Raw genomic sequence first — 18,592 nt, 5'->3', positions numbered from 1 at the left:
GTTATTTGTGTGTTGTTGAAATGAATGAATACTATATATATTAACAATAACATTATATGTTAATAGATAAGACATGATAAGAAAGTATTAGAAGTGAGAGTAAGAAGAAGCATGAGAATGAAATAATAATAATACAAGAAAACAAAACATTTAACAATCATTTAATGATAAATAAGACTTATCTTTTTATTATTTGTATTTTATTCACTTATTTTTCATTTACATTCTGATTGATGCAGATTCGAAGATGGCACGTCAGAGACACCACATGAAACCCTAAAATAATCCCATGCTTCGAATCTCCCAGTTATCGTCTGGTCATGACGTGCCTTTGGTGAGATAATATCTATTCAACACTAACTGTTTATTATTATTAATATTTATTAGAAGTGATTATTATAAAAGATTATTATTCATTAACGTGTATTGTTCTTCATTAACGTGTATTGTTATTCATTATTAATTATAAGGATTATTATTAACTAAGGAGGTATTATGTATTAAGAATTATCATTTATTAAAGAAGACGCATATATAATTGATATTGTTGCACAAAAATTAAACATAATGATATTATCAAGGAATAGGGTTTCTTTAAGGGGTGTCGAAGGTAAAAGGAGATGAGCTATAACAGTAAGTTATGGATATACTCTCCTTAAAACAACAATATAAAGAATGAGAAATATTATATTACTCATTAAAATCAAAATAAAAGTCAGGCAGCAACTTAAATGAGGAACCATTTAAGTCGAGCATGCTTGCAAAAACTTTATTTCAATAGAAATAAAGCGTGTTGAAGAAACTGATTCGCTCACTTCTCGACATGATGAAAAAACCTAAAAATAAGGTTAATCATAATTGATTTCTTTTTTTTTTTTTTCCATTCTGATTGATGTATTATCATACATTTCAATAAGTCATTGAATCTTTAATAATAAAATATGAATTTCATTTATTTATGAATGATATTCATTCTTATAAATTCATACTTAACATTATTTCTTGATTTCTTTTGTTCATTTATATTATGAAAACCAACTAGTTTTCTAACAACACATCTAAATCATTTCTTCTTTTTGTGTCTTTATAGTTATTTAATTTAGTGATAGAATATATTCTATTTCATAGAACATAGTTCTAACGAAGAATTTCATATTTCAACGATATTAACTAACTGATTTTTCATTAAATTAATATACAATGCTTTCATTCATTACTCTTTCATAACTTACTCTTTCTATCTTCTTATCGTTCAACATGATGTTTTCAAGTTACTTATCATTTCATCACATCTCCTGACTCTTGTTTGAGATTGTAATTTGTTGTTTCCATCATTTCTAACAAAATCACCACTAACCATCATTTCTTCTTTTTCGTTGTGTGGTTGTCATAACAAAACACAATATGACGAATACCCAGAAAATAGAATAAAACAAATAAATTGAAACGAATGAACCTCTTTCATAAACAAGAAGAAATGAATAATATGAAATATGAAGGAAATGATGAATAAAAGATGAATGATAATGAATAGTAAATAGTTGATTAAAGAATATTACAATAATAAGATAGAGAAGAAAATAAAGAAACAAAATGAATGAGAGAAATAAAATGTGTTAATAATATGAGAAGAAATGGATAGTTTCATAAATCAATATTAATAGATAATAATATGAGATGAAGTTGAAGAGTAAATAATCAATAAAAAAGGGTATCAAATGGTATTCAATATCAACTTGTAGTTAATGTGGATAAATGAGATAATACCCAATGATATTAAAAATAAAGATAAGAATATTTATGAGAAAATAATAATCATGTATTGAACATAATGATAAATTATTCTTACAATGATAAATAAGTTATTATTTAAAAAGATACAATAACACAGTTAAAGATATGAAACTTCATGAATATATTGAACGTATTGATAGATTGTGTTGAGAGTGTGTTATGTATTTAATTTAGAAGTATTATTTTCCTTATTATTTTTACAGTACTTATGAATAATAATTATTAATTATATATCACCATTGTTTTTCAATTGAAGTTAAACGTATTAATAAAGTAAACAAAAATATAATAATATAAATTTAAATCAAAATTCATTGTCAGTAGTAAGTATTTATTAATACTCTGATTATTCTGTTTTGGTAATGTTTTTGGTTATTATTTTGATTTTATGATATGTTTCTAATTATTAATGACTTTCAATACAGAATAAAATTTCTTGTGTCTTATTAATTATGATTATTAATTAAATGATTAGAGTCATGGAATTTAGTTTAATAACAATTAATAAAAAGGTAATTCAAATCATTCAAAATAATAAACGGTTTTAATAATAAGAATGAATATCACCAATAAAAAATGTCTAATTAAATATACTTACTAACAATATATATATTTTAAATATTCAGAATATAGATAAAAAACTATTATTATCATCAATTAATAATATTGAACATTTTGTTTTATTATAATTAATTATCAGTTTGAATGTGTTGATGAGGCAGTCAATGTACTATTACATCATCGATAGTCAACATTAATATAATAATGTTTATATAACACTTTCAAGTTTTATAATAAATAAATTTGTTAAAGAGTTGTATTTTAATTTTTAACAATCAAATTCATAACTCAGCTATGTTAAACAATACTAGAATGTGACTATACTTAAAACGATATAAATAATATATTAAAAAAAAAATAAAATCAGAATGTATTCTAAAGAGTAAATTGATATAAAACATAATAAATTAAAAGATTTGTTGATTGATAAAAATTACTGCAAAATTAAAAGTATAACAAGAATCAAACAAATGAAAGTTTATGTTATTATCAATAAAATTAGATAACAAATAAATTAAACAAGTGTAACATTCAATAATAAGAAAAAATAAAGAAAATAACCATTATAAAAATAATAAAAGTACAATAGAAATATAAATTTACTAATCTGATGAAATAGTAATGTTATGAAATGGAAGTCAATGAAAGATAATAAATGTTGAAAATGAATAGTACTTGAATTTAGAAGAAACTATATAAGACATATGATAAAAATGAATATAATAGAATTTATCAAATTATGCAAAATAAGAATAATACATCTTCATTAATAAAATAATTAAAGAATGAATTACATTAATAAATAGAAAATGAATAATCGACTAATAAAAAAAACAATAATATTGAAATGATAAGGAATTAACAATTAAAATAATGAAAAATAACAATATAAAAAGAATAATTAACAAAAAACGGATAATAAAAGTAAAGATAGAAAAAATGAATTGAATAATAATCAAAAAACTTACTGACTATAATTTGTCTCACAAAAATAATATTCATTTATATAACATATTACAATAATTAGTCTAACTTATTTTTGATATTTCTATTTATCTATTTCATCAAAATTTCTTGAGTGTTGGATTTTGATATTAAACGAAGTTAATTGGAAAATAACGTAAAAAAAGAGAAAAAGAAATAAAAGAACTAAAAGAAATAAAAGAACTAAAAAAAAGAAAAAAAAGAAAAAAAAGAAATGGGAATAAAAGGATTATGGGAATTAATAAAAGAGAAAGGAAGAGAAATTGAAGAGAAAGAGATTGAAGGGAAAAGAGTTGCGATAGATACAACACAGTTAATCATTAAATATATGAAGAAGAAAGAAGATGTTAATACTTCAATGATGAAAATATTAATTCAAAGTAGAGAAAAAGGGATTTATCCAATATTTGTATTTGATGGAAAAACAAAGACATATCTTAAAGAACGTACAATCAAAAAAAGGATGAAACAACAGAATAAAGAATATCAACGAAAGAAAGAAACACAAAGTAAAGAAATAGATACTTTATTTGCTTCTTTTCAAAAAACTAAACCACCTTCTAATTCAACTAAAATTAATGAACAACTACTTTTCTTGATTAAAAATGATAAACATGAAGAATCTAAACTCACTCCTAATATTTCATTAATTCATTCTATTAATTCTAATCGTACTTCTATTAATCAGATTTATCATGACTCTCTTCTTGATTCTTCTTCTTCTCCTTTTCTTTTCACTCACACTCAAATTAATCATAGAATTTTAAATGGCTTTTATGAAAGAGATGTTTATTCCTTTCCTTCTTCTCTTCTTTCTTCTCTTCTCTCCTCTGACCTTTCTCTTTGGGGTATTGGTGCTCTTTCTTTTCCTCTTTATTCTTCTTTAATCACTTCTTTTCTTTCTTCTTCTAATTCTCATTCTGATTCTTTTAATTCTCATTCTGATTCTTTTAATTCTCATTCTGATTCTTTTAATTCTCTCCCTTCCTTCCTTTCTTCATTACAATCAACTTCTCCTCCTTCTATTCCTCTTTATCAGTCTATCCCTTCTTCTCATAAAACTATTCCTACTACTACTAAACCTATGAAATTTGATTATGAATGTGATTATGATGAGAAGAAAAATGAATGTGATTATGATTATGATGAGAAGAAAATTGAAGAAGAAAAGTCAAGAAAAGAAGATGGAGCAATCAAAATGTCATCTCCTCTTCCGTTCATTCATAGATTCGAAAAACACCCATCACCAGACACTTCCATTGCTTCATCATCCATTCAACCATCTTCTTGGTTTTATCAAGACATAACCGATGTACGAAAATCCACCATAAATGTTGATATAGAAAAGGAAGCAAAAGAAACAAGAATGAAAGAAGCGTTTGATGCTAAACAAGCAAGAGTGGATGAAATGAAAGAAGAAAAACAAGAAGAAGAAATCATTCAAGAAATCGAAGAGATAATTAAAGAAATGAAGGAAGAAAAGACAAAACAACAAAAAGGCATTAACATAGAAATAGAAGAAAATACAAATATAATCAAAGAAGAAGAAGAAGAAAGAAATAAGAAAGAAAAAGAAAATATATATTGTATTAGTGAAGGAATAATTAAGAATGAAGTTATATATAAAAGACTTATTCAAATGTTTAAAGAAATAAATATTCCATATATAATTGCACCAGGTGAAGCTGAAGCACAATGCTATCAACTTGAACATGATGGTTTATGTGATTATATTGCAACTAATGATAGTGACATCTTTGTTTATGGTGCTAAGAATGTCATTACTAACTTATTCACTTCTTCTCATCCTATTTTATATTCTGCTTCAACTTTTGACTATTCTCTTGACCAGATTCGCCTCTACTCACTTCTTGTTCCTTCTGACTATTCTAACGGCTTTCCTAATGTCGGTCCAATTACTGCTAAACACATCATTACCTCTTGTCACTCAATCAATGACTTCCTTATCTCTCTTTCCTCTCACTCTTCTCCTCTTCTCTCTTCTCTCAACTCCCATCTTCCTCCTCACTTCCCTGACCCCTTAATTCTTTCTCAATTCTCTTCTCCTAATGTCCTTCTTTCTCCTTCTCTTCCTCTCTCCCCTCTTCCTTCTCTTTCTTCTCTTTTTCTTTATTCTAAACATTCTCTACATTGGTCTTCTTCTCTTCTTCTTCGTTATTTCCCTTCTTTTATTTAGCTAGATGTGGCTTACTTTATTAATTATATTTTTTGATTTATATCATTTCTATTATTTAATTTTGTTTTTGTCATTGGAAGAGTAATGTTGTTATTAATTTGTGGTATATTTTGTATTATTCTTGACTGGAAATATAATTTGTAATAACATTTAGTTGATGCTGTTGAAAATCTATTTAATTATGTTTTACATATTCATTTAACTTTTTACGTTATTTTTACTTGTGTTATTATAGTTTTATTTAACAATTAAAAACTTTTTGATTTGTACAAATACTTAAATGAATAGTTGTTCATGTTAAAAAAAGGATATGAAAATAATAATAAGAGAGGTTTAATAATAGTTAAACTGTAATAAAAGATAATTAATTAAACATGGAATGAAAGAAAAATTGAAACGATACATTTTGTTCTAATTGGTAAGGGTTTTGTAAGGCATAAATGAATAATTGGATAAGTTGGTAATGTTCTTTAATAGAAGCAATGTTGAGGAGATTGTTTTCAATGAGTGGTTTTTTGTTAAGTTTTTTCCATTGTTTTTCAAGGATAAAGATGCATGGAATAAAGCTTTCTGTTGAGAGTAAAGAGTAAATTGCATTTTTATAGGTATCATATCGTTTCACAGGGGAAAATAAAGCAAAGCTGTTTGTTAATTGTTGTTCAACTTCATGAGATAATAGTTGAGATAAATCCTTATTTGTTTTTGTTAAAAATAAGAGTTCTTCCAAGATGATATATCCCATATTAAAGTCATTAAGGGCAATACAAAATTTAGCGACTTCTAAAAAGAAAGAAAATGTCTCAAGAGAGGTAGTATGTTTTTGAATAAGACACTTTACACTAGTTAGTTTTGAGATATATTTGTTGATACAACAATTGTTGCAATTATAGAATTGGATTGGTTGAATTACATTAAACATTGAAGAATCAAAGAAAATTAATTGCTGAGCAACAATTAAAGGATGAATAGTGAAAAGATTTTCACGATTTACATCTTGAACTTCATTAATATTTTCTATATATTCAGTTCTTCTTTCATCAGATGATTTAGACTTTTTCTGTTTTTTCTCTTCTTTTAAAGAAGGGGTGATTGAAGAAACTTTTTTTGTTTCACTAATAACTTTATTGTTTAATATTTCAATAACTGACACAGTGAAAGAATTTGAATACATTCCTGTACAGAAATAATGTTTTATTTCACTAACAATTTCTTCGTCCAAAGATTCTTTTTTTGATAAAACTCCAAGAATAAGTTTTTCTAGTCTCGTTAATTCCATACTATTTTCAGTGTTAACAATTTGATTTAAAAAATCCTTTTTAATTTTTTTATGGTATTCAAAACACCAACGAAGGATAGTTAGTGAATCACTGAAAAATGGATATGACTCAGTAAAAAAAGTAATTAAATCATCACTTCCTAATACTTCATGGAGACAAACTGAGAAGAATTTTTTTGGAGATATTTGAATGATAAGACCATCTTCATTATAACAAGGATCTCCATTAGAGTCAAAAATATATTCTGAGTTATCAAGTAAAGTTTGAAGAAAAGATGATGCTTCTTTATAATTTTGATTATTCAATAAATAATATTGAAATAGAAAGTCATCAATATATCCCAGTTTGACACAACTAACAAGACAAGCTAATATTTCTCTTTTGACTCTTGGAAGACACCAAACGTATTCTCTTATAAATTTTAAATCATCTATTATAAAATCTTCAAATAGAACCAAATTATTATTTTTCCATGTTTGTCTCCATTTTTTACTTTTTCCATCATTCTTAATATCTATAAGTATATCTTTCCATATTTGAAATATTTCAGAATCAGTACTGGTGGATTGTTTTTTTCTTTTATCATCATTACAAAAGAGCCTACATACTTTTGATAATTTAGAAGGGATTTTACGTAAAGAACAATTTGTATGTTGGTCTGGAGTTGTTATTAATGGAGTTTGTGGATTTTCTTGGATAGAAGCTGTTACAGTTCTTAGAGTTTGATGACTTGAACGAGAACTTTTTGAACGATAAGGAGAATGAATAGGAGAAGATAGACTCCCAAGACATGGTAATGACTGTGCAACAGATAAATTAGTATAAAGAGGAGGAACAATAGACTTAGTGGTGGTTTTTTGAAATGGATTACGGGTAATTTGCTGTTTTAATGTAGTCATTAAATAATTTTTAAATTGTAATAATACCAGTTTTCAAACGAAAAATGGAATTTATAAAATGAATTTTTTTTCGTATTTTGGTAGTTTTTTATTTCTCCGTGTCAAAAATTGTCAAAATCAAAAATCAATAATTTTTTTCAATATCATTAAGAAGTACCTTTATTTTTCTTTGTCAATTAATTAAAAACTTGTATTATTCTAATGACGTGGTTTCAAAAGAAAATTGAATGCTATGTAAATTTAATGAATTATTAGAATATTCTATTATTATTACCCTATCCATTGAAAAATTCCAACGATATTTTGACTGATCTTAAACCAACAAAAAGCCTAAAAAATATATATGTAAATTCATTAATGCTACTTTAAATGTTCTTCCTTTATCCAATTAAACGAAAACAAAACTGTGTTGAATTCTTCATCAATCTAATTAAGTTGGAAGCACTATTCAAAAGATTGAAAATAATATTAAACTAAACAATATGAAAGATTTAATACTCATAACTTAGAACATGAAATAATCATATTTTTTTAAATAATTTTCTTAATAATATTAAAATATATAAAAAATATATTTTCTAATCTTTTTCTTTCTTTTATTTTTGAAAAAATTTTGTTTTAATGATATTTGTATATTAGTTAAAGTTAATTTCATCTTGGTTTATCTTCTAAGTTTCTTTGTTCAAAGTATAGTTAGTGTTATATATGAATTTAATTTTCTTTTTCAAATTTTTATTGTCCAGTCAATGTAAATAAACTTCATTTGTCTTTAAGGTTCTAACAATAGTCTTACATTACACTCTGTTTATATTTGATAAACTCTTCTGGTTGTCATAGTAATTTTATTAAACAAATTTGTCTTTTATTCTCTAACAAAAAGGAATTAAAATATAATAAATATAATTAGTCAAAAATAAAAAAATAGTAACTTCAATTCAATCTCAACTAAAAATAAATTTCCCATTTTAAGAATTATTAGTTTATATTCAAAATTATTTTATTATTAAAAATTTGATAAAAGCATGGCGTCATTTTCAATGGAATTTTTTAAAAAGAATTAATCGATTTTTTTAGAAAATTCATTTAAAAAAAAAAAGACATAATTTTTATAAGAAAAGATTTCATGGAAAAAAAAAGAACAAAAGAATTTTTAAAAACAAACAACTAAAAATTGAAATTTATAAACTAAAAATCAATTTCAATCTAATTTAAATTATAAAAAGTGTGCATTTCTTTCTTTTTTTTTTTTTAATTATATGTACTAATAATTTAGAGTAACGAATGAAAGAAAAATTGGAAACAAGGATTAACAGAATAAGGGAAAGGAATTTTTTGAGCTACCGTCATTAAATTAACATAGTCTGCAATATCTGTCAAAATTTGAAAATCTACCATTCCAAAAGGATCATCATGAATTGAAGATATTTCAAACCCATTCATATCATTAATCCAAAATGAATATACTGGTATTCTTGGTGTTATTGAAATTAATGAATTTAATTCTTTTTTATAATTATTATAATTTTTAACAGAAGAGAATAATTCATTAATTTGTCTATAAGCATCTAAAGAATTACTATTTAATTGTGACTCATTTAATTTTAGTTCTTTCATTTTTTCATCAACAGTTATTTTAATAATATGAGACAGATTAAATTCATTAATTACTAAACATTCTTTTGAAACTGTAATAAAATATTGAAGAGAACTTTGATCAGTTATTAATTTTTTTATTAATAAAATAATTACATCTAATCTTTTTTGATATGAAACAAATGTATGTGTTAATTCTTTTTCATTAAATTCACAAATTTTAAGTTTTTCAAAATTAAATGAATCATAAACTGTTAATTGTTGTGCAAGTATTTGAGGGTGAATAGTTAATATATTATCAACATAAACATTTACAATACTCTTTTCATCTGTAACATAACTTATATATGGATCATCTCCAATTGGTTCTTTTAATGAATCATGAGGAGATCCTTTTGTTGATTTATAAATATGACTTTTTGATGTGTGTTTATTTCTTGGTGTTTTTTTTTCTTTCTTCAGAACCAAACTATCTTTATCTGTAACTATTATTGAAACTGGTGAACTAATATCAACTTCTTCATTAAACTTTTCTCCAAATAAATTAAGAACATAATTTCTAATAGTCCTACTATAATGACAATTATTAAAACAATTTCTCAAATCATCTTTAACATTTAATGGTAATTCCTCATCTAAAGTTTCCAAAAAATTTTTAACAAGTATTTCTAAAATTTTTCTTTTCAAATGAACACAGTGTATTTCTCCATATTGTGTTGCATAACTTTCTATTTTTTTTGCAATTTCACAACACCATTCTAAAAACAATTTTTCTTTCCCAACAAATTGATATATTTTTGTAAATAATGGAAGAAGTCCATGAACTTCATAAATATCTAGTGCTCCTTCAAATAATTTTTTTGGTGAAATAGTTAAAATATTTCCATCATTACTAAAGAATGGATCTCCTTGTGTATCAAAAATCTTTTCATGATTTTGAAGAAGTGAATTAAGTAAAGTTGTTTCTCTTTCACCTATCTCTTCTCCTTCTCCAAATAAAATAGTTTGTGCGTAATTTAATGGCATTTTCTTTTCAATAACAAGATTTGTTATTAATATAATAATTTCTCTATTTAGTCTGTCTTGTCTCCAAAAAACCATTCTATCGTCTGTAAATTCCCAAATGTCAATGTTTTCTACAACAACAAATTTCCATTTTTTTACTAAATCTATTACACTTTTGTATTTGTCACAAGTATTCTTTAATAAATTAATAACCATTCGTTGTTGTTCAATTCTATTTGGTGGGGTTACAGAACGGTCAGGTTTTCTTTTAACAAATAATGAAGACAATCCACTTAATCGTTTTTTCTTCTTAAGACTTGTAGCTTCTTCTTTAAAAGATTTTGATAACGTTGGTGAAATTGATGGAGAATACATTTTCGAATGATGATTAGTACTATATTCTTCTATAGTCATATCCAATTGACTAAAACTTATATTATCAATACCAGCTACTAAGCAATACCTTGGTGAAATATCCTTTGCAGAAATAGACATGATATTTATTATTTTCGAGATATATAAAGGGTCTATGAGAATTACTAACCAAAGAATCTATGTTTTTAAGAAGGAGTATTTTAAATAGTTTCTAACAACTATATCTTATTTTAATTTATTATGGAAATTTATGTCAGTTAATACCTGAACATTTGATAAAACGAAGAGGTTTATCTATAAATACTAACTTCTCTCAAAAATATATTTTTCTTATCTTCCTTCTCTTTGCAATAAGAATGTTCGTAAAATTTTTATTTTTCTTCTTTTGTTATTATTTTCTTTTTATGAGACTCAGTTTGTTTCTCCGAAACAAATGAATAGGTTGTAATTTTTAAGAACAAACCACATATTTCATGTATTTATGATATTCATTTTCTGTTTATTTACTATCATGCAATTCTTTTTATTAAAATAAATTAAAACAAGTCAATAACATTCAAGAAGTTATGAAAAAATAGGAAAAGAATTAAGTCATTTTTTATTTGATAACGATAAAAATAGAAGAGTTATTACGAATAACTAAAAATTCAATCAATTAGTTTAATCTATTTATTACTCCTATGTATGAAAGTATCAATCCTTGTATGAATCCTTTTTGATATGAAGCTTATTCTTTAATAAACTTTTATGTCTTAGTCTAATGATTCTCTTTAATTCCCTATTAAATTTAAAGTAATTATTATTCTCTCCTTATAACCCTTAATAATTTATTTAAAAAATAATTAATATCTCATATGAAATTATTCATAACGTTATTGAAACATAACCGTTATTATTTTTTGTTGTTATAAAATCTTCTTTATAATGAGTTGTTTCATTATAAATAATGCAAACTTGAAAAATAAAAAGAAATTCCTTTTCTTTATTCATTTGTTAAAAGATCTTTAACTCTATTACATCAATAGAGCATATTGAAGAAACTGCAATAATCACTTCTCAATATGAAGAAAATCCAATTATGGATATATCTAATAATTGACCTCTTTTATTCATTTGTTAAAAGATCTTTAATTTATGTTAATAGCTAAATAAATATATTTCTATTTTTAACAACTTATACTATTTGAAATTTTTATAGTTTTATTTTATTAATTTTAACAAAATCGAAATATAAATCTATTTAAATTTTGTTTTTTTTTATTATTTATCAATAAAAATGCAAAAATTCCTATAATATGATGTTATATAACCGTATAACAAAAGTTTTTCAATGGTTTTCATTCCTTTTTTTTTTAAATATTACCTCAAATATAAAACAAAAATATATTTAAAGTTTTTATTACATACAAATTAAATTATATAGATTTTTTATATTCTTTCTATTCTTTCTTATGTTTTTTTTAGTAACTTATTTTCACACTCTTTAAGTTTCTTAAAACTATTAGCATCTTTTAAATTTCTTTGTTTGAGAAGATCATATTTTTGATTGTGTTTTTACTAATCTATTTTATTAACTTGTTTCAATATTAGAGTTGAACCTAAAAAATAACGTTTAGCCTTTAGGCAATTATATTAATTTTATTACTAGAATGAACCCAAACAATAGTAGTATCATAATAAAAGTTTGATATTATTTATTTAAATAAGAAAATTTATGGAATTTATAAGTTTAAATTTTTAGCTACAATTTAGAATTTTAAAATGAAGAATGTCGTAAAAAATTTAAGTATTATTACTACTCATCACTCTTTTTTTCAATACCTATAGTTTATGCTTTCTATGTTTCTTTAAGATATAGGTTGTTCAAGAAAATTATCAGGTGAAGAAATGATAGGCACATCCAAAATTGAAAATTAGTTTCATAAATAAAATTTGTGACTCAATTATAACAGTTATAAATCTCCTTTGGAATATTTTTATATAAAAATGATTAAATATGATTTTTCATATAAACTACACTATAACTATTCAAATTGAACATTATGTACTATATTTAAATTTTATAAAATTTAATAAAAAATATAAAACTTTCATTTACTAATTTATATGATATTAATATTTACACTTTTTTACTATGTATTATTTATTCAATATCTGAATATTTGTCATTACTAAACTCTTTTTTAGTTTCTTAATTATTTAATTTATATTGAAAAACACAATAAATTATAAGATAATTTTAGCATTTAAAAAATTTTATTATTTAATTCTTAATATATTTATTAAGTTGTTAATACTATAATGTATTAAGAATAATCCATTATAGTAACATTTAATAATTCTTAAATCTAATCCCACTTTGATACATAATTTTATATTTTTATAATACTAATATTATAGAAAAGTTTTAATTGTTTCCTATTCAAACAATAGTTATAATTTAGAATTATTGTTACTTTACCCATTTAAACAAAAATAATGAGAATAAAATTTGTCAATAAATCATTTCTGTGTTTATTAACAGTTATTATTATTCCACTTTGGATATATTCTAAAAATAAAATAAAAATAAGAGTATTATTTATCAATCAAAATATCTTGATTTATTTTTTAATTAAAAGAATAATCTCATTTTAATTGATTAAATCTAAGTAAATGATAAAACAGGTTATTGTTTTATAATAACAATAAATATTTTTGTTTATACAAGTTAGACTTAATTGTTAATATGATATTTTATATCAATATTTTCATTTAATTAAAATCTATGAAAAGTGTTTATTATGACATTTCATTAACATAAAATAGTCTTCAATAATTTAATTTTAACAATAAAAAAGTATTTAAGTGTTAATTAGGAATTATTCAATTTTATTAAATGTCTTTCCCCTTAATTTCTTAAATTTCCCACTTTATTATTAAAATGAATGTTTATAACTTATGAATCTCTTCTTTAACGACTGTCTAGGTGAAACTCTAAAAAAAACCAAAAAGACTAAAAGATTAATTTTATTTGATCCCCAATATGAACATTAAGATAGTGTTGAGCATTTCCATTTACAATTGATATTTCAAAGGTTTTATTACTTCCAATTAATCCAATGAGAAAATATCCTTTTTTTGCACCTTCTTCATAAGTACAAACAAAATGAATTGGTTCTCTTTTATTCTGAGTTTGAATGTATTGAATTGAATTGTAATCACCTTCTTGATCAGAAATAATATTTCCAAAATGGTCAATAGAGACAATAGTAACAATATTTTTTGTTTTGACTAAAGGAAATTGATATATTTTTTCATTAGACTCGATTCCATTAATTGAACCATCAAAAACAAATCGAGCAGCATTTAATGAAAAGACATCTCTTCCATGAAAAGTTGATGATGCGTTTTGAACATTTAAAACATAAACATGTTCTATTTCTAAGTTACAACGTTGTAATGAATGAGTAAAAATACCATTATTTGGTCCAATTAATGTAATGGTTTTCGTTTTAATTAATACTGCATTCCTATCTCCACCTACTCCTGGATCAACAACAGCAACAAACACTGTGTTATCTGGAAAATAAGGAATAGCAGTACTTAAAATCCATGAGGCTTGTAAAATACTTTGTGGATAAATGTCATGGCTAATATCAATAACATTAACTAAACATGGACAATGGTTTGCAATAACTCCTTTCATAATTCCAACATATTCTCCATATCCAAAGTCAGTGAGTAGTGCAATAGTTTTCATTATAATAATTTTTATTATTAATTATTTCTAGTTCATATGAAATTAATTTGTTTAATACCAAACTTCTTTTATTATTCGTATTATATCCTTTGATGGTAAATTACATATAATTCTTTTAAACCGTTTATTACTTTTTATTATTTTATACACATTTTAAATTTGTTACATTGTTCTTGTTATAAATACTTAAATACCCATGGTTTCTTATTCAGTTTTTTTTTAAGAGACTGTCCTAACCAAACAAAAACTTAGAATATGGAAATGGGTCATCTTCATTAATATAGCTCTTTGGAAATAGTTTTGATAATTACTAACGTGAATATGTATGATTTTTCCAAGAATAATATTTTGACTTATTATTAAGTATTAAGTTATACAGATAAAGTTCTTTCAGCATCAAGAAGGAAGATATAGTATTAGTGGATTTAGTCAAGTCATCAATAAAAGTAAACAACATGGATTACAACATTCACATAATTGAGAATTATAAGAAACTTCTTGAGATGAGAAGGCATAGGACAATTCATTCATTTTATGAATAAAATGAAGTAAACATTATTCACACATAAATTCAATTAACAATCAGAGCCCCTGTCAATAATACTTGCATCACTTTATGGTCTCCAAAAGAATATTCAACTCTTTCAAATGGAAAGTCTATTTGAGTGATAATGTCTTGGGGGTCCATATCCTTAGGTAAATAAAGAATAACATTTGGACATTTATTAACACAAGTTTGATATAACTGTTGCAACCCATCAAATAACTGATTTAGAGACCGTTTATTTCTACATTTTGTTGGTCCTCCCCAAGGTGGTGCAATCAAAATAACATCAAAATCAGCTTCATTTACTCTTTTAATAAACGTAAAGGCATCTTCATTAACTGTTTTAATTTTATTAGCAACACCATAAATTTGTGCATTATGTTCAAGTAATTCTAATTTAATTGGATCAAAATCTACAGATGTGACATAACTTCCAGCTACTGCTTGTTGAATAGAATCTCCCCCAACACAACAAAAAAGATCCAATACTTTTATAGGTTTATTTAAAAAAAATAATCGTTGTTGAACTCTTTGAGCAATATGTTTTGCAATAGATTCAGGGGTTACAGAATACCAAGCCTCTTCATCCATCAAAATACCTTTATCATACAAAGAGAATAATTGATATCGTTGTTTATAATAATGTTGAATACTCATTATGAACCTTCAGAAGATTATTAGTTCTATTATTAAATTAATATAAAACTATACTTATAATAAAATTAATCAAAAATAGAAGATTATTTAAAATTCTCTCTTTTTTCTTGGTTTATTGTTGTTCAGTCAATGGAAGAGTTTCATTCCCTGCATAAAACATTAACAAAATAACATTTTCATCAGTTCTGTTTTCTCCATAATGAATTTTACCAACTACTTCAATAATAGCCTCTCCTTCGGAAAATACTTGTTCTTTTCCATTTTCAAGAATAACTGTTAATTCTCCTTTAATTATAACACCTGCATTAATAACAAGATGGTGATGCTTTTCTAAGTGAGTATGGGGTGGGATAATAATTTTCATAACACTAATTTTTGGTTGACCATCTGGATAACTTGGTAATGAAGTACCATCCCAACTTGTAGTTGATTCAATTAATTTTTCTACTTTTACAGAGTTTGATTGCATTTAATTTAATTTTTTAGTTTTTCTCTAAAGAAAATGAATTAAAAAATAATGAATCTTTCTTTTTCAATACTCATTTTATTGTTTCAACTCTAATGAACAAAATAATAAAACTCTGAAAAGTAGTGACTTAACAACAACAACACAAGGTATCACAAAGAAAGTCACAGAAACAATCACAACAACTTGAAAGAAAACTGCACATTTCATCAAAACAACAACAACAATTCTCACAATACCATTCACAGAAATTCTCGCAACACTCACAGTCATTGCAACAATTACTACAACACCATTCACAACATGGACTACAACAACTGAGAAATTCGGAACATCCATCAGAGGTACATTCAATACAACACATGTGTCTCATTATATTATAATTATTTGGGAATAACTTAGGACAACACTGAAACGCCCCTTTAAATCTACACTCAGTAATAAAAACAGTGAGTTGGGTTACTATAATATAAAAACCAAAGACATACCATGCAGGCAAAAATACTAATGAAAATGACCAATCTGCATACCCATCCAATAAAACTGATATCAATATTACAAATATAATTATCCCTGGCATAACTAACCACCATTCAATACAAAATACTGCTGCCATTACAGACTCACTCTCATATTTTTTAGTATCATAGATTTGGAAATGTTTAATAAAACTATCATTACAAGAACAAGAACTTGCTTCAACATCACAACAACATTTACAACAGTACAAAACTGGATACAAAATTGCGGCTATAATAATAGGAAGAACACAAAGAGTATAATATCCTTCTATAACTGAAAAACATCTTAACATCACTAAGAAAAAACCAATAAATAATAAAAATGTTGTTGGTCCATACATTAAACATCTCCATCCACTAATAGCACACTTACAATCCTCCTTTTGATAGGGATTACAATCAATGATACCAATGCATGGATATAACAAACAGTATATTATAATTGGTATAAATACATACCCAAAGTTTATAATATCATAACACCATAACATAAATAAAACCCATGAATAAATAATAATGCTAAATTTTGAATGTCTAAAACCACCTTTATTCGACCATAACCATAACTGATTAAAATAATCATAAGCTCCACCATACACTTTAACATCCCGATTTTCATTTACCATATCATTTTTTACAAAAGTCATACATCCCCAACACCACAAGAAATGTGGTAAAATACCATAGAAAATAGTTGGAATTAACATTAACCATCCAACAACTTTCATTGAAACATCAATTGATCTATCCGCAGATAATGGACCAATAATCATAGAAATAAAAATAAAAGCTAATGCAACACTTTCAAAAAGGATATTAGAAGAACATCGTCTTTGACATAACACAGTTTCAAAAATAAACTCTTCTTTTCTTTCCTTTTTCTGTTTTAATAACCGTTCACGCTGTGTCTTTGCAATCTCTTTTTTATTTTTAATTGAGTCAATACAACTGTCAATAGAAGTGCTTGTATCAGCAATACCGCAAACTGAACGAACTACCTCCGCATCTTTTTCAAGTGAATTTAATGTTTTACATGTTGACGTAAAATTTACAAATGAGTCATAATCTAAGTTACTTGCAATCATTCTTAATGTGTCATACGGTAAATGAACAATACCACCTTCCTGTTGAATTAAAGGTTGAAAAAATTCAGAGCGAACAAGCAATGGTATTTCAACATCGCCAGGGTTAAACTCTAATTCAAGGTCATCTCCCATCAAATTATTTATTTATCTTTTAAGTTTAATCCTTTAATGTTTTAAATTTTTCTTTCGTCATTACTTTCTTGTTTTTAGAGATAAATATACTTTATTATAACTTTATTACAAAAAACTATGTTAAAAAACAAAAAAAATATTTATACCTCAATAAGTGAATTATTTGAATAAAAATCCCGTTTCAAAAAACAAAACGTAAGCCACATCTAGCTAAATAAAAGAAGGGAAATAACGAAGAAGAAGAGAAGAAGACCAATGTAGAGAATGTTTAGAATAAAGAAAAAGAGAAGAAAGAGAAGGAAGAGGGGAGAGAGGAAGAGAAGGAGAAAGAAGGACATTAGGAGAAGAGAATTGAGAAAGAATTAAGGGGTCAGGGAAGTGAGGAGGAAGATGGGAGTTGAGAGAAGAGAGAAGAGGAGAAGAGTGAGAGGAAAGAGAGATAAGGAAGTCATTGATTGAGTGACAAGAGGTAATGATGTGTTTAGCAGTAATTGGACCGACATTAGGAAAGCCGTTAGAATAGTCAGAAGGAACAAGAAGTGAGTAGAGGCGAATCTGGTCAAGAGAATAGTCAAAAGTTGAAGCAGAATATAAAATAGGATGAGAAGAAGTGAATAAGTTAGTAATGACATTCTTAGCACCATAAACAAAGATGTCACTATCATTAGTTGCAATATAATCACATAAACCATCATGTTCAAGTTGATAGCATTGTGCTTCAGCTTCACCTGGTGCAATTATATATGGAATATTTATT

At 24.8% G+C, this 18,592-nt stretch overlaps 7 protein-coding genes across 7 annotated transcripts, besides 2 other annotated features; 1 reads left to right on the top strand and 6 right to left on the bottom strand.

Annotated features, from left to right (window-relative positions):
- Positions 1–237: 237 nt before the first annotated feature.
- Positions 238–880: a repeat region.
- A 2,673-nt stretch (positions 881–3,553) lies between these two features.
- EHI_100400 (DNA-repair protein, putative) lies at positions 3,554–5,536 on the top strand (the record flags this gene model as incomplete). The annotated part of the gene is made up of 1 exon (XM_646609.2): positions 3,554–5,536. One exon carries the CDS (start codon positions 3,554–3,556, stop codon positions 5,534–5,536), a length of 1,983 nt encoding a protein of 660 aa, XP_651701.2.
- Positions 5,537–5,900: 364 nt separating this feature from the next.
- Positions 5,901–7,712, bottom strand: EHI_100390 (uncharacterized protein; the record flags this gene model as incomplete). The annotated part of the gene is made up of 1 exon (XM_650026.1): positions 5,901–7,712. One exon carries the CDS (start codon positions 7,710–7,712, stop codon positions 5,901–5,903), a length of 1,812 nt encoding a protein of 603 aa, XP_655118.1.
- Positions 7,713–8,981: 1,269 nt separating this feature from the next.
- Positions 8,982–10,805, bottom strand: EHI_100380 (uncharacterized protein; the record flags this gene model as incomplete). Its single annotated transcript, XM_650027.1, has 1 exon — positions 8,982–10,805. One exon carries the CDS (start codon positions 10,803–10,805, stop codon positions 8,982–8,984), a length of 1,824 nt encoding a protein of 607 aa, XP_655119.1.
- Positions 10,806–11,691: 886 nt separating this feature from the next.
- Positions 11,692–11,792: a repeat region.
- Positions 11,793–13,680: 1,888 nt separating this feature from the next.
- On the bottom strand, positions 13,681–14,427 carry EHI_100370 (uncharacterized protein; the record flags this gene model as incomplete). The annotated part of the gene is made up of 1 exon (XM_646605.1): positions 13,681–14,427. One exon carries the CDS (start codon positions 14,425–14,427, stop codon positions 13,681–13,683), a length of 747 nt encoding a protein of 248 aa, XP_651697.1.
- Positions 14,428–14,998: 571 nt separating this feature from the next.
- Positions 14,999–15,631, bottom strand: EHI_100360 (CLL-associated antigen KW-2, putative; the record flags this gene model as incomplete). The annotated part of the gene is made up of 1 exon (XM_646606.2): positions 14,999–15,631. One exon carries the CDS (start codon positions 15,629–15,631, stop codon positions 14,999–15,001), a length of 633 nt encoding a protein of 210 aa, XP_651698.2.
- Positions 15,632–15,743: 112 nt separating this feature from the next.
- Positions 15,744–16,100, bottom strand: EHI_100350 (uncharacterized protein; the record flags this gene model as incomplete). The annotated part of the gene is made up of 1 exon (XM_646607.1): positions 15,744–16,100. One exon carries the CDS (start codon positions 16,098–16,100, stop codon positions 15,744–15,746), a length of 357 nt encoding a protein of 118 aa, XP_651699.1.
- Positions 16,101–16,227: 127 nt separating this feature from the next.
- On the bottom strand, positions 16,228–17,835 carry EHI_100340 (F-box domain containing membrane protein, putative; the record flags this gene model as incomplete). The annotated part of the gene is made up of 1 exon (XM_646608.1): positions 16,228–17,835. The coding sequence occupies one exon, from the start codon at positions 17,833–17,835 to the stop codon at positions 16,228–16,230; it is 1,608 nt and encodes a 535-aa protein (XP_651700.1).
- Between the last annotated feature and the right edge of the window lie 757 nt (positions 17,836–18,592).

Source organism: Entamoeba histolytica, genomic scaffold (genome assembly GCF_000208925.1).
Source record: "Entamoeba histolytica HM-1:IMSS scf_1104750517803 genomic scaffold, whole genome shotgun sequence".
Taxonomy (NCBI): Eukaryota; Evosea; order Mastigamoebida; family Endamoebidae; genus Entamoeba; species Entamoeba histolytica.
The sequence above is the reverse complement of the archived record's forward strand: the minus strand, read 5'-3'. Positions and strand labels throughout refer to the sequence as shown.